We start from the raw sequence: 26,705 nt of genomic DNA on the forward strand, positions 1-26,705 counted from the left end.
ACTCAATAGTAAAGAAACCTTTAAAAAACAGTAATCTGGATCATCACCAAAATCAAATCGCTTGTTCTGTATCGTATTTCTGAAATTTCCTGAAGGTTTACGCAAAATCCACTAATATTTTTTTTTGTTACGTTGCTAACCAACAGGCAAACAAACTCGAGCAAATACATAAGAGATGCAGGCTTTCGCACAGTAAAACACAAAAGCAAAACACACGTACAATAAACATATTTGTCTTTACTATCAATTATTGTACATGATTTTGTTGGAAAAATGTACAAAGCCGATTTGAAATACTCTTAAATGCCCACCCCAACTACAGATGGCCAAAAAAAGAAAAGAAAAAAAGAAATCCCTTACAAAGTGAAACAAATTCTTTACAAACATGCATTCTTACTCAGCTACAACACATGCTTGTTTTGGAAAAACAGAACAAAAAAAACACACAACACCAGAGTCCATTTCAATACAAAGCTTTTGTCAGTTAAGAGGAACAAGAATAAATTAAGAATTTAAATTTCTGTTTGAATATCAGTGTACAAAACATCACTTACAAACAATTGTAGCTTAAACGGCTGTTACAAATACGTCATTAGTGTTTAATAGTTGAACACTTCTGACAAACATGGTCACTTTTTGAAGTTTGGTGGAAGAGAAAACCAAGTCAACTGTCCAGATGTTTTTGATTTTTTATAAAAAGGAAAATCCGCAAGAAACTACAGTATTAATTGTCACTCATTGAAGTCACCATCAGGATTCTTAGCGTCACATAAAAGACAGGTTTTACCTGTTGGACTGCTTCTCTTGCAAAAGAATGTCATTTCGAAGCCGTGTGACATAAACCACTTGTTGAATATGCACTGTGGAAAGTAGAAGCATCAGAACAGGGTTAAAACGGCAAAATGTATGAGTGATAATTAAATTAGGACTTGCAACCTAATAGAAGGATGTTTATAAGGTGATTTTAGCGCTTCCAATCAAATTTAAGTGGGTTTGTGCTGGGATTTGGGATGAGAAAAGTGGATACGAGTGTGTGGCGATGCAGGGTGATGGCACTTAAAACACCCAAAAGTGACAACAAACAGCCACTTTGTACTAAACGAGATGATGTGAAAAATGTCTGTAATTTTAAATCAAGTGTATGCAGCCCTTTTTAGTCAAAGGTCAAATCTGGGAGGCGAAGTTCTGCTGGAGGACTCCAAATACCAGATGTAAGCACACAGACAGACTGAGGTTTGCCAGATGACAGAGCTTGTTCAGGATTGATTATACCGACGCTGATCTTTTAATATAATACTGACTTGGTGTTCCGGAATCCATAAGGCAGCATTCAGATGTTTTAACTTCAGCTAAGTTGTGTTTGTGTGTGTAGGGAGCGATACGGGGTTTACAGTGTACTGTGTCGCTGTATGTGGTGCACGACTCCACCATTCTCCCGCTCGGGTGTAGGACTCCGAGGTAGGAGATTCTGGCACGGCTCCATGGTAACGGCCACGCCGACACCGCTACGTCCTGATGTCATGCGCGTCACTTCTGACCAAGTGTCCTCCTCGGGGTCGTAACACTCCACGCTGTCCAAGAACGTTTGGCCGTCGTAACCGCCTGTCAACGCAAACAAGGTTTAGTATGTTAAGCGCTTGAACATAAAACAATATGTTGGGGTTTAGAAAATCTATTACATTTGATTAGCCAGAACTGTATTCATCCCTTGGGCTATGTTCGTCAGGGGAATTAAGAATTATTAATGGGTGTTTGTATTAAAAGACTGCACTAAAATGGCTAAACATTTTTAAATGAATAGCTCGCCAACAGATTAAAAAGACAACTTAAATATAGATACTGTATGTTTTATCCCAACAGTTTTCCTGTATCTTTTTAAAAAAAGGATCCTTCCAAAAAGTAGAACTGCATGTTCCTTCCTAGCGGATTTATTATTATTATCATTAATATTATTATTAATATTATGCACAGGGTACCAGGCATCTCTGGATATAACGATATGAACATTTCATGTCATGGTTATTGTGACCAAAACTATTACGTAGTAATTATTATTGTGATATTGTTGAATGTGCTCCAAAAATACTTACACCCACACTTTTTAAACACTTAAAATAAATAGAACCACCGTTAGAAAGCCCACGTCTATTTCATTTTTATGATTCACTGATATCTTAGTTGTTCTGACAGCAATGTGTTTATATGAGTATAATTGGGGTATGTTGTTTTTTTAATGGGGAAAGAGGTTAATGTCTCTTGTATTCATCTTCGCATTTAAGCTAGCGTCTGTGAGTTTATCAAAGTCAATCATGTTTTTTCCATAATTTTAATTTAAAACGGTAATACTAACAGTCGAGAGTTTTACCACGGTTATCATTATTATTATCTACCATAATTTCCAGACTATAAGCTGTTAATTTTTGCCTCACACTTTACACAGACCAATGAAATTGCTGAACAGGTCACGGTGGACCAATCAAATTGTTCACTTTAAATGAAACATACAGTCCAGTGTTTCCCATAAACTGGCAAGATACCTGTGGCTATGGGCGTGGTCACCATGACATCATCAAGTAATTTGCATAATTTACTACAATGATATGATTTTCTCTAAAAAGGCTCAAAAAATGTATACTTACTAATTAATAATAACAGTTTTGTTTTAAACGTCCATCCATCCATCCATTTTACAATATAATTACAACACTTTATGTACATATTTAAATACAGATTTGAACAGTAAGTTATTCACTGAAATATATTTATTAATTGTGATTCTTAAAAAAAATATATCTTATAAAATATAAAAGCTAAAATGTCTCTTAAAGCTCTGCCCCTTTAATTAGTGCATACTAAATAATTTAACTTTAGCCTACTACTACAACCATATTATTTACCAGCAACATAAAGTGAAACAGAGGCAGAGGTGTCCTGCCACAGTCAGTAACAAATAAACAGAAAACAGTAGTGGTCAAATACAAATAAGGCAACAAGAGAAGTATCCTACACTTCTCTTTTGTAAAGTAAATCTGAACAGCCTATATGGGCATCTACATCAACTATATGATTTGCCTGAGAAGCTGGACAGGACAAAAAATAAAAAAAATATATTTTATTTTTTATTTGTGGCGGACGTAATTCTTTCGTGGCGGGCCGCCACAAATAAATGAATGTGTGGGAAACACTGCAGTCACACAATTATTCAGTCATGGTGTTATGGACTCACCCTCATCATAGAGAAGAAACACCGAAATGCACACAACTCAGCCCCAAACCCGAAGACGATCAACCCGGCCATCGAAAAGGGAATCTGCCGTCCCACAGAAAGTAAATCCACCACCAATACTAACGGGCTGGGAAAGGCCGAAAAGCCGTGCGCTGAAGAACACGAATTCAATGTTTTTTGCGTGCACGCGGAGAAAGACAAAGACCCTGCTCAATGACCTCTGCGGTGGGCTACTGTACCTGTATGCCCTGTTACAGGTAGGGTTGGGTATCGTTTGAATTCGAACGATTCCGGTTCCAATTCTTTGTTTCGATTCCGATTCCTGACGATTCTCGATTCCGATTCTTTTAAGAGGCAGGGTCAAAAAAAAGTTTTGGATATTTTAAATGAGCTAGCTAACCTACATACAGTCTTTCTGAATGAAATAGTCTGACATTCTCCATCAATTTTAATTCTATTAACTTTTTATGAACTTTACTATAAATTCCTCACAGGGCTGTTTTCAACTAGAATATAAATATCAAATCTATGAACTTGAATATAAATATTATAAATACATTTTCACAAGGGTACACTTTCCTCAAGAGAGCTTTATTTTTGAAAACCTCATGAAAACACATTTACACATAAGTGTATGATGCTGCAGGAAACCTCATGAAAACACATTTACACACACAAGTGTATGATGCTGCAGCTACTTAAACATGTTACCGTGCTCCCACTGATGGGCTAACCTGGTGCAGAAAAGCAAATAAACAATAAGAAACAACTTGCAAAACCCAGTCCAGATTAGCAGCAGGTACAGTATAAAATCAGAGACAGTTCTTGCACAGCTTGGAGGCCTGTAACTTAAATTACGCTTGTAATTTAAAGCGTTAGAAAAAGCAGAGAAACACCTCATATCTCAAAATATGCAAAAGTTAAGGACGGTACTTGAACCGTAATTTGGGTTACCACTGTACCTCGCTACAAGTTTGTAGGGCCAGATTGTTGACTGTAGAAGCTTCATCTTGCTTCATACAGTGAATCTGGAAAGTATTCACAGCGCTTCACTATTTCTACATTTTGTTATGTGACAGCCTTATTTCAAAATGGGATACATACATTTTTTTCCTCCAAATTCTACACGCAATACTCCATAATGACAATGTGAAAACGTTTTTAGAAATATTTGAAAATGTATTAAAAAAATTACAACTAAGAAATCACATAAGTTATCACAACCTTTGCCATGAATCTGTGAGATCAGGGGCATCTTCTTGTAAGAAAATAATTTATTCCATTTAAAAATTAGGCTCTAACAACAAACTGTGGAAAAAGTGAAGCTCTTTGAATACTTTCCGGAAGCACTGTACATGTCGGCTGTATTATTATGGTATTATATTATGCTTCATTATCAAGTATTTATGAATTATTACTGAGATGTGTTTCATGTGAGAAAAAAAACTACCTATTTCCAGAGGAAAAAAATATTTTGGCTAAAAAATATTTTCATTTGCAGGGGACACAAATGTGGAATTGTGAATATGCGGGGATCCACTGTGATTAAAATGAAGCTATGAGTGCAACGCAATTTCCCTCTTAGTGAGCCCGGGTTAAACTCATTTGATGAGCAAATAAATCCATAGGAGGCAGTATGTATGTGCTCGCAGTGCTCCTCACCCAACACATAGATGCGTCCATGTAACGCAGTGACTCCCAGAGCGCTGCGTTGGTGCCTCATAGAGGCAGCGCAGCTCCATGTATCCGTTTCTACATTGTAGCATTCCACGGTGTTCAGCTGGTTAGTGCCATCATAGCCGCCCATCACGAAAATTTGATTCCCCAGCGCGCATACACCTACGGGCAAGTTAAATGTCAATCAGTTCTTCCTTTATAGAAACAATCAATGTTGTGTTTTGTGCTCACCCGCTCCAGAGCGTGTGGTGTTCATGGAGGCCATGGTCTTCCACTCGTCCTTTTCTGGGTTGTAGCACTCGCACGAGCGGAGTCGACTGACCCCGTCAAAGCCGCCCACAGCAAAGAGCAACCGGTTGATGACCGCCACGCCCACACCGATGCGCCGCGTCAACATAGGGGCTACCAGCTGCCATTGGTCCCTTTCTGGATCGTACCTTTTAGAGCATCAACACATTTAGATATTTTCTGGTTCAAATGACCCTCTCAAGATAGCAGCCAGTCCAGAGTTGTAGATATCTAATTAGAATTATAGCCGCTGAAAGCACTCACCTCTCCACACTATTATGGTGAATACACCCATGCGATCCGCCCACTGCATAAATCATGCAGTCGATGACACCTACTCCTATTCGGTTTCTGGGCACGCTCATGGGTGCACAGGGCAACCAGCAGTTGTTCATTGGGTTGTAGCAATCCAGCGCATTTGAGTCCATGTTGCCATCAGGGGCGTTGTTCCTCCCGCCCACAGCGTAAAAAAGCCCACTGATGACACAGGCGGCTAGGCCACTGCGAGGTACCTGCAGGTCAGCTAGCCTTAGCCAGTCCTGCGTACAAGGATTATACGCTTCTAGGTAGCTGAGGGACTGCTTGAAGTAGCCGCCGGCCGTGTAGATGAGCTGTGGCACCTTGGGGGTTCGGCAAGAATTGACCTTGGTGGGTTTGTGCAGGGTTAGGTCCTGGAAGATCTGGGCAAGGTAGTCTTTACACTGGGGGTCCCAGTCCAGAGACTGGAGCTGAGCTTTTAGGAAGTTGGGAGTCAAGGAATGGCAGCGGACAGCGTGGAGTAAGGCCTGGACATATGGCCGCCGGTTCTCTCGATCGTAACGCACCCAGGCCTCGCATGCCTGGAAGACTTCAGACTCACAGCGGACATTGAGCTCATCACGGCTGATGAGGGTCACAAGCTGGCAGTGAGTCAAGTTAAAGAACTCCTCCTGGGTCGCCACCTGGAAAACAAATGTTGGAGTAAAATAAGTGTCTCAATTGTATCTATTTACAACCCTTGGTGATAACAGTCTGCTTCTTTACATACTTTACGTGACTATAAAAAGTAGGCAAGACAAGTTTATCATAGAGCACAACTCGTACACAAGGCAATTCAAAGTGCGGAGTACATCATATACGTATGTATTAAGACTGTCAAAGATAAACTTAAGCAACGGTATTTTTTTAATATAATCATGTTAAATTTTTGATGTCATTAACTCATACTATCGTGACAAGCCACACCTCTCAGTTATGGCCCAAAAGAAGGCATAGACAAGCAATATGAGCCTGCTGGTCTTACAGATAGATTTTACTTTAAAAAGAACAATGATGGAAAAGGTAAATAGAAAATAATTTACAAAAAGGAATTACATTTTCAGCTGTAGGTGCCATGCCAAAGAGTGTCAAAGTTTTGTTTCCCCAGTATGTGATGAAGTCTTCACACGTGTAGTCTAAAAGAGTTGTTATTGCAACACAGGGTAAGCTCAGTATGGGTAGTGAGGTTTAAAAAGTAAATAAGGGAGGCTGGCAGGGAAGCACAGTTGACACCTTGCGGAAATTTGCCAAAGGAATGTGTACATTTGTACAATCGGGCGTCAAATGTATGGATATTCTCCTTCATCTCAGGGCATTCAATCGATCGCAAAAAGACTGTTCAGTTTGCCTTAAGGCTGGTAAACACATAAGGATTTTCTTAATCTTAGGATATTTTCTTTTATCTGTTACAGAGTAGACCCCACACATAAAGACAAAAAATCCAGCAGTGAGCAGTTTTGATCTTTATATGCGTGTGGTGTACTACAATAATATCAACACAGAACATCACGCACATGACAATTTTGTCTCACCACAGACTAGACTCTAGTTCTCCAAGCCCGAAATCTGGTGTGAACAAACATTATCTAAAGGGGTGGGCGTAATGATCTACATATAAATAACATCGATACCAATGTGTCTATTGGTATTGGATCGATATTAGCGTTTTGGGATCAAGGTCAAGGTTTTTATTTATTTATATAGCACCATTTTAAAACAGTCATGACTGCCCTAAAGTGCTGTACAGCAGTGGTCCCCAATCACCGGGCCAATTGGTACCGGGCTGCACAAGAAATAAAAAAAACAACAAAAAAAAACGTTTTTTTATTTATTTTTTTATTTTATTAAATCAACATAAAAACACAATATATACATTATATATCAATACAGTCTGCAGGGATACAGTCCGTAAGCACACATGATTGTATTTCTCTTTGAAAAAATAAAAATAAAAATAGAGACTAATTTTCAAGCGTTGACCGGTCCGCAGCTACAAAAAGGTTGGGGACCACTGCTGTACAGTTTAAAATCAGAAAGGTAAAATGTTTTTTTAAATCCTAATAAGCACAGACTTTCTATATATAAAACACAGTTAAACAACAAATCAATAAAATGGTAAAATGGATACCTTCCGTACCGTGTCACAATTCACACAGCAATGACTCAGTGTTCCCCACAGACATTAAGTAAATATTGAACACTTTTAATTCTAACGATTATCAGACTTAACCTGTTTTGGTGCCAATTATTGGGACACATTCACTCTTAACTCTGTTAAGACCACAAGACAATCTTATAAGTTATAAGCTAATCGGGCATTTGCCGTCTTTGGTCGGAAGGGAGAAAATCGGGACAATCTTCACTGGTTGAGAAGATCTAGTCCGACAGCTGGTGCCAAGGCCCAAACACTTATGCTCTAATAAATGCCCTGACAAAAACATTTTCATTCCATTGTGGTGTAAAAAAACAGCTGTAAAGATGCAAAGGTGCGAATCCTCTGTCAATGCCAACAGCAGTCATTAGAATGGAATTCCCGCTCGTTACCATTGAGGTATTGTGTGGCAAAACAATCGATAGAAAACAACCTTTACCAACACAGAATCAGTCTTTAGAATGGAATCACATGTTCCACTCAGTTGCAATATTGGCATAAAGGGGCACCTAAATCCAGGTTTTGGGATGGTAGAAGTGATCGTTTTGCCACACGATACTTCAACGGCAACAAGCGGGATTCCATTCTAATGACTGAGGTGTCGCGCCTTTGTATCGTAGAGCGAAAGCATTCTTAACTGATTGAGGAGGAGGGTTGGGCATCGTTTGAATTAGGACGCATTCGATTCCGATTGCAGTTTTGCTTCTGATTCCAAACGAGTAACGATTCCAATTCTTTTAAGAGGCAGGGTTAAAAAATTTACTACTTTCAAGGGGCTATTTTTTAGAAGTATATAAATATCAATCCTTTGAACTTCAATATAAATGTACACTTTCACAAAACTTATATAAATATCAATCCTTTGAACTTCAATATAAATGTACACTTTCACAAAACTTATCACTTTATAATAATAATAATGGATTAGATTTATATAGCGCTTTTCTAGACACTCAAAGCGCTTCACAGAGAAGTGAGAACCCATCATTCATTTTTACAACTCATTCATTCATCATTCATTCTCCGGTGTGAGCGGCACCGGGGGCAAGGGTGAAGTGTCCTGCCCAAGGACACAACGGCAGCGATTTTTGGATGGTAAGAGGCGGGGAGCGAACCTGCAACCCTCAGGTTTCTGGCAAGGCCGCTCTACCCACTACGCCATGCCGCCCCATAAACTTTATCTTTGAAAACCTAAAAAAAACAAACATTTACACACATTCTATTGTTTATGTTCCGATCAGGGTTTTATGCTGCAGATTACGACCACCCTTGAATGTGTATTAACCGTAATTTTTACAAATATATTAACAGCGACTGCTACTGACAGTAAGGCTGGGCAATAAAACAATATTAATATATATCACGATAGACACATAATATTAAAAAAAAAGATATTTAGGTTGATAGATATTTTTTCTTATATGTCGAAGAAACCGCAAGTTGCAAAGCAAGAATAAAGGCAGGCCCTTTCTGGTAATCTAACAACACAGGAAGTGATCACTGATTAGTGGTAGTGACACACTAACAGCCAATCAGGTAATAGTATCAACTATTAAGTTTGGTTGTGCCACCTTGGTGTTTTGCATTCGATTCTTTGCATGGAGTGAGAAGAGTGCTGCATAAAACGAAGAAATTGTCGATTAAACAGAAAAAGTCACCTCTGCAGTACGTCAATTTTTGGGATTAAAAAAAACCCAAAACAGACCACAGTCAGACCAATGTGGACCACCTTAGCTGCGCTCACCCGAGCAGAGTCATGACTTCCTGGCACTGAGTTTGCAAACAATTGTTCTTTTCAGGTTTCTCTATATTTACATTTTTACACTTTGCACTATTTGTGACACTTTATTAGACATTTCTTACATACTCCTTATTTTTGCACATTAATTTATATTGTTAAGTCTTGAAGGTGATTTTAGAATTTAGTTAACATGAATTGGTATTTTCCATGGGGATTATAATCAAAGGAAGGTTACATTTTAAATAAACACTTTTACATGTAATATATTGTTCTACTGGTTCTTATTTTAGATAGGTCATAAAAAACATCAATAATTATCGATTATTAAAAATTATAGCGTGATACAGTTTTCAGCCATAACGCCCCGGCCTAATTGACAATGTAACAATATCAACATAATATTTTAACTAGTTCCTTATTTTACTTTATTACATACAATTGTTTGAGCAAAATAAATTATGTAGTACACTACTAAACAAAACTAAAATACTTTATATTACTCACCAAAATCCTTTGGTTTTTGCCCTCAAATTTATCCTTTGCCCTAGGGCCTTATTCCCAGAGTTTGTAAACATTATCAAAAAGTGAAATAACTAAATAAATGGGAAAATAAATTACATTGCATTAGTCTCCATCATATACAACCCTTGGTATCAATGTTGTTGATTTATGGATCAGTCAGTCTTCCTCTTATGTGGGTCGCTAAACAGCAACCGAGCAGCCCAACAGTTGTTAATTTCCTGTTAATAAACTGCTCACTTTCTGTTGTAAAAGAGAGCACTTATTTTTTGTGCTGTTTCAAGCTAGTTTAGCGGCTAGCTTAGCTATTACTGTACCGTGCCCTACTTGCTCTTCCACTGTGTGTACCATGTTTAGCCTATTCCTCCTTTCAGTGATAATAAAACTTAAGAACTGCAGTTTATTAGCTGAACTTGAGGATTTTTGACTTGGAGGAGCAGCTTCATATGGACAGTTAGCTGCTTAGGAGTTGGCAATTAAAAAAAGTGGACGATTCCAGGAGATTTGGAATAGAAGACCCGGTTCCCATCGGTGCCTAAACCTTGTTAGGAGTATAAACTGCTTGAGCTTTGGCACCAGCTCTTAGACTACATCTGACCAATCTTACTCTATGAGCATGAACTGATGAAGCCTGCTCAGGTGATAGAGCAAAACATCTTCTGAAACAGACTGAACAATCCAGTTGTGATCGATTGAATGAGAATGTGGCAGCAAGCAAGAAAAAAACTTACAAGGATGCAAAAATTAGAGTCCAAACGATCCAAAATAGCAACGATAACGTAATCCAAAACACAGAGTACTCATGTTACCTCGCTGAAGTTCATATAGATGTATTCCCGGGCCTTCTGGTGCAGCTCTGTGCAGCCAATTTGCTCCGCAAAACTGGCAATGCCAATGGCGTTGCTGGGGTCCAGCTGTTGGACAAGGAAGTCACAGCAGGCCTTCACAACGCTATCTATCTGGTACATGACGGCGCCGTTCATCACGTGGATCACGCACTTCTCTCCGACTGAAATGCTGGCTGTATAAGCAAACTCTATCAGTCGGTCCATGACCTGAATGGGTCAGAAGAGCAGAACGTGGGGTTAAGGTTAATCAGTGCATCGCTCTTTAGTTATTACGTTAAATGTGACTGTTGATGCAAGTTGTGTTTTTCGTCAGCACAAACAAAAGCTTTTATCAAAAACTTTACCTATAGAAATATAATGAGCAGTTTTGAGTGACAAACAAGTATTTATTTAACAATATGTTTATTAATATTCAATATATACAGTATATATAGTGTACTATAGGGCAGAGGTCTTTAACAGGGGCGAAGGTACTGTTGTAAAATATCAAGTTGATTGGGTTGAGTTTTTTCCTGCCCTGATGTGGGAACTGAGCCAATGTCATTGCTTGTGCAGCCCTTTGAGACATTTGTGATTAAGGGCTATATAAGTAAACTTTGATTGATTTATTATAAGTAAACTTTGATTGATTGATTGAAGTTTTTCATATATATTATTTTTCGACAAATTTAAATGTTTTAAATACACATTAACATTGATCCAACACATTGTAGTGTTATTTATAAATGCCATTGGCATGGACATCCTACTCACTGTACCTTGCAGTTTTAAAATAAAAACATAAAACAACCATATCATTGTATTCATGTTAGCATTTAGGATATCTAGCGATTAGCACTCTAGTTGCCAGCTAGCAATTAGTGCTGTAGTTGCCAGCTAGCGATTTACAGACTAGTTGCCAGCTAGCGATTATCGCATTAGTTTCAAGCAAGCGATTAGCGCTGTACTTGCCAGCTAGAGATTTGCGCACTAATTTCCAGCCATCATTAGCGGTCTAGTTGCAGCTAGCAATTAGTGCTCTAGTTGTTAGTTAGCAATTAGCGCACCAGTTGCCAGCTAGCGATAAGTGTGCCAGTTGCCAGATAGTGATGAGCACACTATTTTCCAGCTAGCTATTAGCTGCACTACTGCTATCAAACGAATATATTAATATCGCAAAATAACAATGTATCTTTATGACCAGTTTAATATAAAACAAGACGTATAGGCAGGGGGTCCCCGCTTCATCAGTTTGGGGGTCTTTGGCCTGTACAACGTTGAAGACTTCTGCTACAGCGACGTTTCTAATATTATTGGCAAACCGTCGTTTATGGACCAACTCATCAAGACCGAGTCTATCGCATTTTTCTTATTACTAGTGTCTGCTTAAGTCATGGTGCATGATTGACTGCTTTTGTTGACAGAATTTAAAGCTACAGTGTTCATTTCTATAAAAAATAAGTCTGTTTGTCAACAAGTTTTGTAGTATTGTCAACTTTCTCACAATAACTAAGCAGCATCAAAAGGAGCCCACAGTAACTTCCTGTTCTGTGCGTGTACACCTCAAAACAAAAGCGTTGCAGGATTTACCTGGATTCTGCCACACAAGTTAAAAGGGATTTTGTCATTATAGTAGAACAAACTTACAGCAGCAGCTGAAGAATCCAATTAAAAATATGAACAAACAATGTGAACAAACTGCCATAGGATCAAAATGTGTCATCGCTAATTCTTCGTATTTCTCTGGTCTCTAAGTTACAATAAATATGCCAGCAATGGTTAGTTTCGGTTTCGATTTAACATCAGCCAGCCAGTCGCGGTATTAATATAAAAGGACTCCATCCAGGAGGTTGCTTGTTTTCATTTAACATTGTTGCTTCACTTTTGAGATGCTCAAACACTGAATTTAATAAATTGCAGAAGAGTATAAACAATCTACAATTTTGTTAAAAGAATAAGGTCAGCTTTCTAAACCATGTGCAGGGTTTAGAAAGTACCCTTTGAGGAAAAAAATGGAAAATAGAGAGACAAAAAAGAAGAACATTTCTATCAGCAGTAAGTGCTGACACGCAAAGCCCGAAAGAAAATTTTGGCTGCATTTCTAAACTACATTTAACCTTTAGCTTTATTCTCATCTACCAATCTATTTCGGCTCTCTTTTTGACACTTACATGTGCCATAGAAATGTTTTTTTTTTAAGTAGATGATTTACTAAAACTCATATCATTGAAAATGTAGCGTAAAATTCTATAACATGCACGCAAAGAACTGAGAAAATGTTTACCATTTGGCAACTATCCTATAGCCACGCCTCCTTTGGTAATATACTTCTGGTGTTGTGACCTATGTTTACATCTGTCACGTCAAAATACACCTTCTCGCTGGCTACTAATAAATACTCTAGAACTACAACTGGTTCGAAACTAATAGTGTTCGGATTGTAATTATCCAAATATGATTAGCGAAGTGTTGTGGCTCGGAGAGCGAACGGATGCGACAACAAGTAAGCTGGCGAGATGTTAGCTAACTAGCAAGCTTGTTTTGGTGCTTCTGATCGTCTCCCCGTCCTGCGGCGTTTAGGCAAGAGGAACAGCGAGTAGCTCCGGCTTATGCGAGCGTTCAACCAATTTTGTTTGGATTATATTTTTATGGATATTTCATTAAAAAAAGCGGAAGTGATATTTTGACACTAAAGCCAATGTTTAAAAACGCGACTTTCCGCGTTTTCACAGAAATTTCACATGCCTCTGGATATGGTACAAATATTACAATCCAAGGACTCTAATGTCAAATGGTGTATGGAATCTACTACTGTTATAGTGGAGTTCAGGAGGTGACTCACCCTGGGGTGGATGCCCTCGATGGGCACCTGCTCCATGCCGCACTCCTTCAGGCCGTTGGTGAACATGGCCCTGAAGACGGGCGAAGACGAGGCCAGCACCACCTTGTGAGCCACAAAATCCACAGCCTCCAGATCTTTGTAGCGCACACGGAGCGTCACGTCGCAGAGCTGGCGATCCAGACGCAGCTCGTTCATGATGGCAAAGGCGGCGGCCGTGTGGCTCTTGAGCGTGTAGCTGAGGACGCGGTGGCCGTTGCGCGTGGATGGAGTTACCAGCGCTTTGCATTCTGTCAGGCACTCTGACATTTCCTACCTTAGCTCCACCTCCTTATTCTCTCGCACAGAAAGCGTTAGAGGGTACCATCGCACCGTAGGGAAGCATGGGTGAAATCAGGAACTTGGGGTTGGAGATGGATCCAGGTGTTTGGAGCTATGGACTGCTATCCAAATTCACGCACATGCAATGACTCCTTAGATGAGTTCAGTACCTGTGTCAAGCTGTGCGACTCATTATGGAGTTACTGGAGACCGCATGGCTGGATAGACTGTTCCATGACTTTGCACCGACATTGTAAATCTTGAACATTCCTCTGACTACCAGGGAAAAAAGAAACAAAGAATGAGAACCAATTCAGGCTATTTGTCCCATTCAAGGATCAGCCTTTAAAACACGCTCCTTAAAAACGTAGTCCAACAACAGGAAAGAAGGGTAAAATAAACTCACAGCATTATTTGAATACTCATGGAGGTGGGAAAATGTTTTGTTTTTTTGTTTTTTATAAAGCTGGGAGTTGTGTGTCAAAAGTGTATCAAGAATAGTTTTCGAAAGGGAAGCCGGGGAGAAGGTTTTAGGTAGCTTTCGTAGTAGACACACCCCTATATTTACTAGGAAACAGTCAGCTCATCCAACACCTAGAAAGAAAGAGAGAAAGTGACATCAGACACTAGATACACTAAATAAGATGCCAAAACAAACAAGACTCAGCACCAGTGTATATACACCTGTTCTTCGTACGGACTGATGTTGTCAACACTTCTTTCTAATCTTAGCACCATGCCACTCTAACTCGTGTGTGACAATATGGGCTTTACAGACAATACGCAACTCGAGTTAAACTACTCCCACAAGCTACATTGTTATGTTTGACTACAGCCGGTGCTCAATTTACAATGTGGTCCGTGGTTATGACACACTCAACGAAACAGAACATGTTTGTAAACTAAGGAACTCCTGTATATAGATGGCGTTTCACTTCTTTTTACAGGGCTCAAATTTAACCACGGCAACCACGGCAACTACCACGACCACCCTTGTCATTTGCCGTAATGCTCTAAAAAATTGACCAACATCGGCGACAAGAACATGCTGTGACCGCCCTTGACTTTTTACTTCTTAATGGACGAGGGATGTAACAGTAAACGGTATAATGATAATTCGTGATAAAATTCTAGACGGTTAGTAACACAGTCTAATTTTTTAATTACCAAAAACCGTCATTTATTAATGCATTTAGGCTACACGAAGTCAGGCGCATGCGCACTAGCGTCGTTTGGCTTGATAATCATGGCGGACTAACGTCATGGACTTTACTCCGGAGATTTCCCCTCGGAGCAAACGGAACCAAGCGCTTGGTTTAACCTCATTTGAGTATTAATCATAGTACTGTAGTAGTATTAGTAGTAGTATTCGCTTCCCGCCGTGCGTTTAAGAATCGACTGCTGTGTTTAGATGGAGACAGGTGTGGACAATATTGGAGACAGACGCACTTGTCCCCACACTAAAGGTACACAGCGAAGGAGAAAACTATTTGATGTTGCATTTATTTTCTCAATACAGCGTTCATCAGCTGCTGTGACTGAGAATTAATGATGTGAGGAAACATGCAGCAGGTGATGTGTCGTGAACGTTGTAACAACTTGTTTATAAAGTCTTTAGTTTGTTTACTGGGATGTTCACTCGTCCTTTATTTAACTGCAAACTGTATCGATGTGATGTGAGAGGTGTCACTCCTCTTTATTTTTGTTGACCAAACTTTTGTACTGATAGGAGACGTTGGAGAACAACAAAGCTTGATTATTTGACTTTATCTTCATTAGCCAAACTGCTTTGTTTTATATTGATATCAAAAAGTAAACACCAGTTGTTGTTTTTTTTTACATTACTTGTATTTTTTTTCATGTCACAAAGGTATTACTTCAAAAACCATCCATGTGACATAGCAGGTTGTTAATGTGTTATTGTGTGTCGTTAATTCCTATACAACATATTTCTGCTCAAATTCTTAATGGATCTGTCCCGATACAGCATCTACATATACATATAAATGTACATAACTTAAATACTTTTTTTTTTTTTTTAAAACCTCTCTCTATCAAAATGTAAAAATTTTGATAAAGGCATCATGTAATGACAAAAAGCTGACAAGTTGATATTATTAAAGAATTAAAAAAAATATTTAATATTTGTCTTTAGATATATAGCTAACGTTTATCTATAGTCTTTTTATTAGACATTACAAATGACATGATGGTATTACGTTCACACCCCAACACTGCTTCACCTAACAATCAGTAATCATGATTTCAATATTGATACCGATAATCTTAATCATTACTTTGGCCATAATTGGCAGCCCTAGATCTCATACATGAACACTATTTTTATCTATATGGACAAAAAGTGCAGTTCCGTCTTATGGCCATCATGTCTTGGTGCCCTTCTAACTTGCCTTGGTGCCCTAAAATATGAGCCCTCCTGTAAGGCAGCACTTGCCTTGACCTTAAAAAGTAAACATTTGAGGCCTGTTTTTATACACAATTTGAGAATGTTGGTCTTGGGGACTTCATTGAAGTAAAAAAATCAGTTAGTACTGTTTTTATCCCCAGCTGGACTATAGTTGTTTTGCTGAGGAATGTTCAGTGTTTTTGTTTTGTAAAGACAATATCTCGTCTGTGATGTGTCAGTTTTCCTTTTCTGTGGACGCAGCAGCTACTGTCTCCCCTAAAAAGTAGTATTGCATGATGTTTCTGGAAGCTCCATGTGAATTATAAATTAGGGCTGCACAATTAATCGACATCAAATTGACAATGAGGCTTTAATTAGTGCGCAATTGCAAGAGGCTAAGGTTTTTTTTTTGTCTCCGCCGTCACCTACATTTGGGTGACAGACATTTTTGCTAATCAGAATTGTTGAGAATAGCGTTTATTTATTTCTCGCTTCAAACAGGAAGACGCCTCCCTCTGTGCATCGCTCTCAGCAGGTTTAACAGTAAGAATTAATTTAAAAAAGTAGAAGGAATAAACAACTCAAATTAGAAAGAAAAGTATAAAGCCAAATGTCCCGTTGTGGTAATATTTCAGCTTCAAATCGGATGGGCAGTGTAAGGCCATCAACGAACGAGCGAGAACGCCATGATCACAAGATAGCAACAAAAAAGAAAGACAACGTCCAACGTAGTTTTTCCAACTGGAAATGCACTATAATATGTCCAATATTTAATTAAGTAACATTTTTGCTTACAGTTATTTACCTTCCAATTATTATACAATGATAAATAATTGTCGGTAATGAGAAATGAAAGTTTAGATCATTTTAAATGGTTACTTGGATGAATATTATATATTATGATTACTTTACATTATAAATGCGTGTAGTTTTTGATTGTTTTTTTAATTTTAAAAACGAGACAAAGTAAGACAAAATTATTTCATATTATTATAATGTGTGGCACCTTGAAACAAGAATATGTTGATTGACAGTGTAAAAGTAACTTGACGTCCTTTACTCGTTATTTTTTAAGTTTTATACATTTATGTATAAAAAAAAGATCGCAATTTGAAGAGAAGAATCGTAATCAGGTTTTTTCTCAAAATCGTGCAGCCTTGTTATAAATGATTCCTGAAGTTGACTCACTGTTATTAAGTTACCCTTCCATTTCTTTGACAGTTTATGACAATGGTATGGTAATATGTATCACTTTACCACTTGTTTTGTAGTAAAAAAAAAGAAAACCTTGTGTAATAATCAAGATATTAGCGTTTGTAGGTTTTATTCTTCAGTAATAATTTATAAGTAAATTGGTAATCGATCAAAGATTAAAGTTGACTGTAACAGTTCAGTAAAAAGTACAGAATGTATGATAGTAGTACGTAATTAAATAAATCAAGAGTGACATTCTCTGATGAATAGATATAGCATAAATATTGTGTAATAAACAGATAAATGTATCAGATCATGAGTTATCAAATAATACATTTTAGAATAATGATATCAGACAGTGTGGTTCAGCTTTATGCTGAATAAACACCATATGTGTGTACTAGGGATGTCCCGATCCGATATACTGATCGGATCGGCCGCCGATATTTGCCAAAAAATGCGTATCGGGAAGGCATGGGAAAATGCCGATCCAGATCCAGTTTAAAAAAAAACTCTGGTCCGTGTTTTCCAACGCACCGATTTAAATAATACATTCCACTTTTCTGCTGCTCCCTAACTTCCGTTCCGCATTTTCCAGCACACCTTCAACACATCCACAGGTCTGTGGATTTTCACGCAGTTGCTTTTCGCTGCTGGCATTACACGACAGGCTCTTCTCACTCTTTTCTGTGTCTCCCTCTCACAGACAGCAAGCGCACCTTCTTACACACGTCACATACTGTCACGTCATACGTCACATACGTATACGCCCTCCCCGAGCAGAGAGGTAGCAGCATGGCTAACGTTAGCTGTGATGCTAGCGCAGCCGTGCGAGCAACGTTCCCTCTAAGGTGCGCGCCTGTGCAATTGCGCACTGCTCAAGCGTTCTCTGCGCATAGCAATTATATGCCACGCACAAAATCAAATAAAAATAAAGCGCATAACAATTTTCGACACACGAACACGACAGAGAAAACAGTTTTCGTCATCATTGTTCAAATATTGTAACGTCTGTCGAGACGCTTATCTCCATTCGGTGCCACACGCCCACACCATCAAAATGCCGAGGCAAAAATTTCCACATCAACACTGTATGAAAAAATGTGTGATTTTTTTAGTTGTGATTTCCTTCTCTGCATGAAAGTTTAAAAGTAGCATATATTAATGCAGTATGAAGAAGAATGTTTTAATGTAGACATGCAAGCCTTGAAATTTTTTTTTTAAAATCAAGACTACATTTCCTGCAAATGGGTGCATTTCTACCCTATATTTTAACTTTGGATTTATTCTCATATCAAACTCTTTTGGCTGTCTTTTTGACACTTACATCCGGCGCCCCCCTCCACACCCCGGATTATAAATAATGTAAATAATTCAATGTGATTATCTTGTGTGATGACTGTATTATGATGATAGTATATATCTGATAGTATATATCTGTATCATGAATCAATTTAAGTGGACCCCGACTTAAACAAGTTGAAAAACTTATTCGGGTGTTACCATTAATTGTACGGAATATGTACTTCACTGTGCAACCTACTAATAATAGTCTCAATCAATCAATCAAAACACAGAAAAATCATACTGCTGTGATTATATGCATCAAGTGTTCATTCAAGGCTAAGGCAAAATATCGAGATATATATCGTGTATCGCAATATTAAAAAAAGGCCATATCGCCCAGCCCTAGTTCAATGATGCCATTTCTGTTTGTCATGTATAAATTTGTCTATTTTGTGTTTATCCTTGAATAAACAGGTCAGTTTCTTGTTACCAACCATTGCGTATTATTCAAACTCCCCTAATTCAGCTGGCTAGTTGTTATCAAGAGTACTAAAACCCTTTTCAACATGATTCTGACAACTAAGTAGGCTAAATAACTTTAAACTTTAATACATGCTCGGATAAGCCAGTATCGGTCAGTATCGGTATCGGTCAGTATCGGTATCGGATCGGAAGTGCAAAAACAATATCGGTATCGGATCGGAAGTGCAAAAACTTGGATCCGGACATCCCTAGTGTGTACCGTTTATTCAACCGGCTCATAATATTACATGGAGAGAGTAGAATTCAATCAGCTCCATATTCTAATTCCACATAAACATTTGTAGTGTTGTGCATGCAAACAAATGTTTTAAATAAATGATTCCGCCCCAAGGTTGTATGTAGGGCTGCAACAACTAATCGATTGAATCGATTAAAATCGATTATAAAAATAGTTTGCCATTAATTTAGTCATCGATTCGTTGGATCTATGCTATACGCAGAGGCTACTTTAAAAAATTTTTTTTATAGACCTTTATTTATAAACTGCAACATTTACAAACAGCTGAGAAACAATAATCAAAATAAGTATGGTGCCAGTATGCTGTTTTTTTTCTCAATATAATACTGGAAAGGATAGAAATGCAGTTTGTCTCTTTTATCCGATTATTAATCAATTAATCAAAGTAATAATCGACAGATTAATCGATTATCAAATTAGTTGTTAGTTGCAGCCCTAGCTGTATGTTGTATTTAGAGGGGAACTGCACAATACTCCATTTAAATTTTGCGACTTGAATGTTAACCAAGTATTAGTGATATTGTTATTATAAAATTAACATCAAATCAAAACCACACAAATATAAAACATTACCATCAGCAGTTCATTACTGTATAAATGGATATACTGTAAATAGAACTTCATATTTGCGCACTATTGCTGAAAAAAGACTTTAATCACCAAAAACAGTGCTGCCGAAACCGGATGTTATGACGTAACCAAGACGCACGCAATTGTCTGAAGCGTAATCAGCATGTCGCTATGTGGACGTAACTTTATTATATCCCAAATATACCCGCGGACAGCATTCTATAAAATGTGCAAATATTAAAAGGACAGTGGCAGCTTACAAGGAGAGAAAGTCCAATTGGAGCAGCAGCGCAAAGCAAGTGTGACGTCATGCTCACTGCAGCTCACTTGTCGCGGCCATCGAAGGAAAATAGTAGAGTTTCTAAACACGAGTACATTCTATAATAACACCAGAAAAAGATACTAGATTTGTTGCTAGTTGTTTATGATAAAGAAAAAGTCACTCAAAGTCTCTTGACACTTAAATAATTCTCAAAGTACATTGAAAATACAGTATATCAAAACAATATACAAATATTTGTTAACACTGATTAATAATAACACACATTTGTTTTTAAATGTATACATACATGTTTTTAGCCTTTTTAAAGTAAACATATTACTATAGCAAATTATACGATGGCGTATACCACTTTGGTAACCACGCCCCTAACCACCGCCACAGGTATCTTGGCAATCCAAGGGAAACCCTGAAATCGGCTGTCAAAAAGTGTACCACCTTCACACTTTGTCTACATCATTCTAGTGTCCAGGTGACAGACATCATTTATAATCTAGAATTAATTTAAGAAGCTCACCAGCTCATGATGATAAGTTACCGCTCTGTGACAATGCTCTGCTAAAAATAGTTCCTTCAAGTTAGCGCTTATAATACCAATATTGGGGTGATTATTTATTGGGTTTTATGGTGGGAATAAACGCCATGATGTCATGGCTACCATTGACTCCACAGGGCTCCAAAGGGCACGAGATGTTGTATTACATTGTGGGTGCCGGGGAGCTATTTTTTCTGGGCATAAGTTTTGTTTACATGGCTGTACTGTATCCGCGTTAACAAACTGGACTAAAATGGGTCGTACAAAATAAAACAATCAAGGGACCACAACCGCACCAATGATAAATTGGTGGAATCCATAAATATGAGCACTTCCAATAGACAATGCTATTGTCGAAGCCAAACTTGAATAATTTTCGTCAAGTCAGTTTTTATACTGGTGAAAATGTTCAGAATGCAAACAAAGTCTGTTAGGGCTCACTGTCCCCCATTAAAATTGCGCATAATCTACAGTTTTCATTTCTTGTGAGTGAGGGTGCCCAGCCTCATGTCATAAGCAGGGTTTCCCGAAAAAACAAGCTCATTGTTACTTTTAAATCATTTGATCACTGTGCTAATGCTCCGAAAATAATACACATTTTTGCAGTTACTCAAGACTAAAAGTAAACAGACATGTTATTTTTTCAAAATACTGTACGTTGTCGATTGCCCGCAGCTAGCTTTGGTAACGCAAACAGCCCACTATATGCAACATTTGCAACTGAATAAAAAATTATTTGATTCGGGCTTCAAGTCTCACGGCTGCTATCCAGGCTATTTGTCGTTTCTTTATTAGCTTCATATTGCGACTTCTTTCAACTTTGTTTTTACGCTTGGTTCAGGTCAGGACTCTGTGCAGGCCAGTCAAGTTCATCCACACCAGACTGTCATTCATTTCTTTATGGACCTTGCTTTGTGCACTGGTGCACAGTCATGTTGGAAGAGGAAGGGGCCCGCTCCAAACTGTTCCCACAAGGTTGGGACCATGGAACTGGCTACAAAGTAAACAAAAACAGAATGCTGGACGACAGCAAAGACTTACAGCGTGTGGAGCAGAGACGGCGTCCACAAAGTACATCCGTGATATGACATGACAATCAACAATGTCCACACAAAAAAGGTAGCAACAACTAAAATATTCATGACTGCTAAAACAAAGCAGGTGCGGGGAATAGCGCTCAAAGGAAGACATGAAACGGCAACAGGAAAATACCAACAAGACAGGAAAAGCCACCAAAATAGGAGCGCAAGACAAGGACTAAAACACTACGCACGGGAAAACACCAAAAAACTCAAAATAAGTCAGGGCATGATGTGACAGGTCGTGACTGTACACCTACTTTGAGACAATAGCTATTGTTATGCATGGTTGGTTATGGTTTAAATTCATATCCAACAAATGCGACAACAACTTTTTATTGTCTATCGAGTTAAATTTTTTATTGATTTCTGCTGGTGGTGTGCCTCCGGATTTTTTCAATGAAAAAAATGCGACTTGGCTCAAAAAAGGTTGAAAAACACTGATATAGTGTATATAAATGGTAAATGGGTTATACTTGTATAGGGCTTTTCTACCTTCAAGGTACTCAAAGCGCTTAGACACTATTTCCACATTCACACACTGATGGCGAAATGCCATGCAAGGCCCTAACCACGACCCATCAGGAGCAAGGGTGAATTGTCTGGCTCAGGGACACAACGGACGTGACGTGGTTGGTAGAAGGTGGGGATCGAACCAGGAACCCTCAGGTTGCTGGCACGCTGTCCCCAATACGCTATACACTTACAGGTACATATACGTGATTCAGAGTCCAGAAAGACCCGCAATGCAACGAGTTTGCACGTCACACTTTCAAGTCCTATTTTAAGCGGACTTCTGTTTACGAGTTAAAACGTTTTTTTTTGTTTTGTTTTTTCAAAAGACATGCTATTGTCTCTCATAAGTAGAGATGTCCGATAAATGCTTTAAAATGTAATATCGGAAATTATCTGTATCGTTTTTTTTTTTTATTATCGGTATCGTTTTGTTGTTGTTTGTTTTTTATTAAATCAACATAAAAAACACAAGATACACTTACAATTAGTGCACCAACCCAAAAAACCTTCCTCCCCATTCAGACTCATTCACACAAAAGGGTTGTTTCTTTCTCTTATTAATATTCTGGTTCCTACATTATATATCAATATAGATCAATACAGTCTGCAAGGGATACAGTCCGTAAGCACACATGATTGTGCGTGCTGCTGGTCCACTAATAGTACTAACTTTTAACAGTTAATTTTACTCATTGTCATTAATTACTAGTTTCTACGTAACTGTTTTTATATTGTTGTACTTACTTTTTTATTCAAGAAAATGTTTTTAATTTATTTATCTTATTTTTTTCAAATTTTTTTTTTTTTTAAAAAGGACCTTATCTTCACCATACCTGCCCCACATCTTTGGAACTCTTTACCACCAGACCTTCGCAACTTAAGATTCAATATCCCTCTTCAAATCAAAACTCACCTATTTCTGACTGCTTATTAATTGTAATCATCTTTTCTTTTCTCTTTGTTGTTTTTTTTTTAATCCAATTTGATTTTATTGTTGTGATTTTGTACGGTGTCCTTGAGTGCCCAGAAAGGCGCCTTATAAATAAAATGTATCATTATTATTATTATTATTATTATACCTGGTTGTTCAAATTAGGCATAATAATGTGTTAATTCCACGACAATATATATCGGTATCGGTTGATATCGGTATCGGTAATTAAAGAGTTGGACAATATCGGAATATCGGATATCGGCAAAAAGCCATTATCGGAATTTTGCCTGTAATTTACAATCCTTATGAGTCATAAGGATTGTAAATTACAGGCAAAATTTCAAGAATGTTTAATTTTTACATAAAACTGTGCCTGTATAGTCGAGGTTATTCGAAAAGGGGTGACAGCTGGATGGTGGAACAGATTAATTCGATTCCCATGGTTTGCTATGGAGGAAATTCAAACATGTTTGATCACTGACATTTTATGCAAAGAGTTATAGTCAGTGACTCATCATGAACTCTCCACAGTGGAACTGGATGTACCACAACACGACCCAGCAAGCGGTGAAGCCCGTTCTTACATAATACATTTTAATCATCAACACCAATACACACGCACGCACCATTCAGAGCTTTTCTTCCCACAAAAACAGTCTCACACGCTGTGCCGCTGGCCGCTTGTTTTGATCATAAACATCACAGGTGGCACTGCAAATAAAAGCTTTGACACCGATATGACGTGCACATGACTGACGCGTCTACTGTGTGGAGCAACACAATACTTCGACGCGTCTGTAACTAGTACTAATACTACTAATACTACTACAGTACTATGATTAATACTCACGCTAGTCCTGATAATAACAGACGCTAGAAGCTAGCTGCACTAAATCGCTCCCAACACAAACACGCTAACAAGGCGGTTTTAGTAGTGTCCCAGTTGTTAGACACCATCCGTGTCCCCCCCACAAAAAAATGTGACCCTTAAACCCCAAAACACGGCGGCAATTGTGAGCTGGAATGTTTAATGAAACATACTCACGTCGTGCAGCTGCCTTCCACCATTGCAATGAAAGTGTGCGCTAGGCAAGAGCAGCGAGGGGGGGGTGGGGGGGGGGTGAAGCGGTAACTCACCATGACTAAGCAGCATTGTACCCGGCCTTTTCTGGCCTTCACAATAAGAGTCTCCCACCATGGCCTCGGCCCGACCTCTGTTGACAAGTCACGGTAGTAAACGCCGCTCCAAGCCACGAGGCTTTTATTGAGAAGGAGGTTTGAGAGCGAAAGTAAAGCATTGCTTGGGTGACTGCCAGCGGAGTCAAAATCTTGTTACAAAATGTACATGAGGAACACTCAAATGTGACAAACACGTTTAAAAACAACAGTTGATTAGATAAGTGGTTGAAATGGTACATTTGTACAAACTGACTGATTGTTGTCGCTGATCGAACAGACTGATAATGCACTGTCAATCAAAACATTTTAAAAGATCACCGAATTTAATTTGAAATTAAATGCAATTTGGAATGCTGTATTTTTATTAGCAATTTTATTCAGGGAGCCCTTGGCACACTTGGGGTTCAAGCTTATGCTATTTCACTTGCAGCCACAAGGGGGCAACCGAAGCCCATATTCTGGGGGGGGGGGGGGGGGGGGGGGGTTTCCCATCCTAAAAACTACACATCGAAATAAACTGACTTGATTGATTGATTGAGACTTTTATTAGTAGATTGCACAGTGAAGTACATATTCCGTACAATTGACCACTAAATGGTAACACCCGAATAAGTTTTTCAACTTGTTTAAGTCGGGGTCCACTTAAATTGATTCATGATACAGATATATACTATCAGATATATACTATCATCATAATACAGTCATCACACAAGATAATCACATTGAATTATTTACATTATTTACAATCCGGGGTGTGGAGGGGGCCGGGGGGGTGGGGGGGGTTAGGTTTGGTTGTTATCATCAGTCATCAACAATTGAGAACAGAGAAATGGATATTGGAACAGTGTAGGTCTGACTTGGTAGGATATGGACAGCAAGTAGTGGACAGAGAGACAGACAGAGAGAGAGAGAGAGAGAGAGAGAGAGAGAGAGAGAGAGAGAGAGAGAGAGAGAGAGAGAGAGAGAGAGAGAGAGAGAGAGATCAGAAGGCATAAGAACAAGTATCTGCATTTGATTGTTTACATTTGATTATTAACAATCCGGGGAGGGTGTTAGTTTAGGGTTGTAGCTGCCTGGAGATGAACTTTTATTGCAGTTTTGAAGGAGGATAGAGATGCCCTTTCTTTTATACCTGTTGGGAGCGCATTCCACATTGATGTGGCATGACTGCTAAATCTAGTACCAACTCTATACCATCCATTCATCCATTTTCTACAGCTTGTCCCTTTTGGGGTCGCGGGGGGTCAGTGGTTCTCAAATGGCCAACATTAAAATACAGTAGCGTAGTAGGCCTAAATATTCATTAAGTCTCGTCTTAAGACCCACTTTTATTCTCTGGCTTTTAACACTACGTGAGTTGTGTGGTCCTCTGTTGTCCTCTGTGTTTTTAAAATTTTGATTTCTATTTACTGTTTTAATTGGTTTTACCCTTTAAAATAGTTTTCAATCATATTTATTTTATATTGTTTTTTATATTGGTTTTATATGTATTTATTTTTTGTTTTTATTCAGTCATTGGTGGAGCTAAGGATAATATTGGAATATTGTTTTTAGTATTGTTGTGCAGCACTTTGGAAACATTTTGTTGTTTAAATGTGCTATATAAATAAAGTGGATTGGATTGGATTGGATTAAAACAGAGAAGGCGCTACAGTATCATCAGGTCTAAGACAAACAGACTCAAGAACAGTTTTTTCCCTAAAGCCATAACCACGGTGAACTCTCATAGGCACTGATTTTATAGTTTAGCACCTCTCTGTGTGCAATTTTTACTTTCCACCCACAACCTGAATGCTTCTGTATATATGTATATAGTATAATATTTATTCCTGTAAACAGCACATTCTGAACATTCGTTCTCAGGACTGGACTGTGCACTATACCTCCTTTTGCATTTTTCTTTCTTTTCTTCCTATGTTTTGCATACTTGTAGACTGTCGCACTGATACTGGAGTTGCTTTTAATCTCATTGTACCTGTGTATAGTGACAATAAAAGGCATTCATTCATTATTCAACAATGTCTTTGGAGGGTCACTGTCGTCAACTGACCAAAAA

At 38.4% G+C, this 26,705-nt stretch overlaps 1 protein-coding gene across 3 annotated transcripts; it reads right to left on the reverse strand.

Moving 5' to 3' along the window:
* Nucleotides 1-217: 217 nt before the first annotated feature.
* keap1b (kelch-like ECH-associated protein 1b) lies at nt 218-24,720 on the reverse strand. Of its 3 annotated transcripts, XM_062026881.1 has the most exons (8): nt 24,608-24,720; nt 14,294-14,481; nt 13,570-14,163; nt 10,710-10,955; nt 5,456-6,132; nt 5,135-5,340; nt 4,889-5,065; nt 218-1,602 (listed from the first exon to the last, which is right to left on the reverse strand). In XM_062026881.1, exons 3-8 carry the CDS (start codon nt 13,873-13,875, stop codon nt 1,388-1,390), a joined length of 1,827 nt encoding a protein of 608 aa, XP_061882865.1. In that variant the 5' UTR covers nt 13,876-14,163; nt 14,294-14,481; nt 24,608-24,720; the 3' UTR covers nt 218-1,387. The 3 variants fall into 3 exon arrangements, with proteins under 3 accessions (XP_061882865.1, XP_061882864.1, XP_061882866.1); XM_062026880.1 differs by having other exon boundaries at nt 13,570-14,481; XM_062026882.1 differs by lacking the exon at nt 24,608-24,720 and adding an exon at nt 24,516-24,582 and having other exon boundaries at nt 13,570-14,481.
* Between the last annotated feature and the right edge of the window lie 1,985 nt (nt 24,721-26,705).

This window comes from Entelurus aequoreus, linkage group LG18 (genome assembly GCF_033978785.1).
Source record: "Entelurus aequoreus isolate RoL-2023_Sb linkage group LG18, RoL_Eaeq_v1.1, whole genome shotgun sequence".
NCBI lineage: Eukaryota > Metazoa > Chordata > Actinopteri > Syngnathiformes > Syngnathidae > Entelurus > Entelurus aequoreus.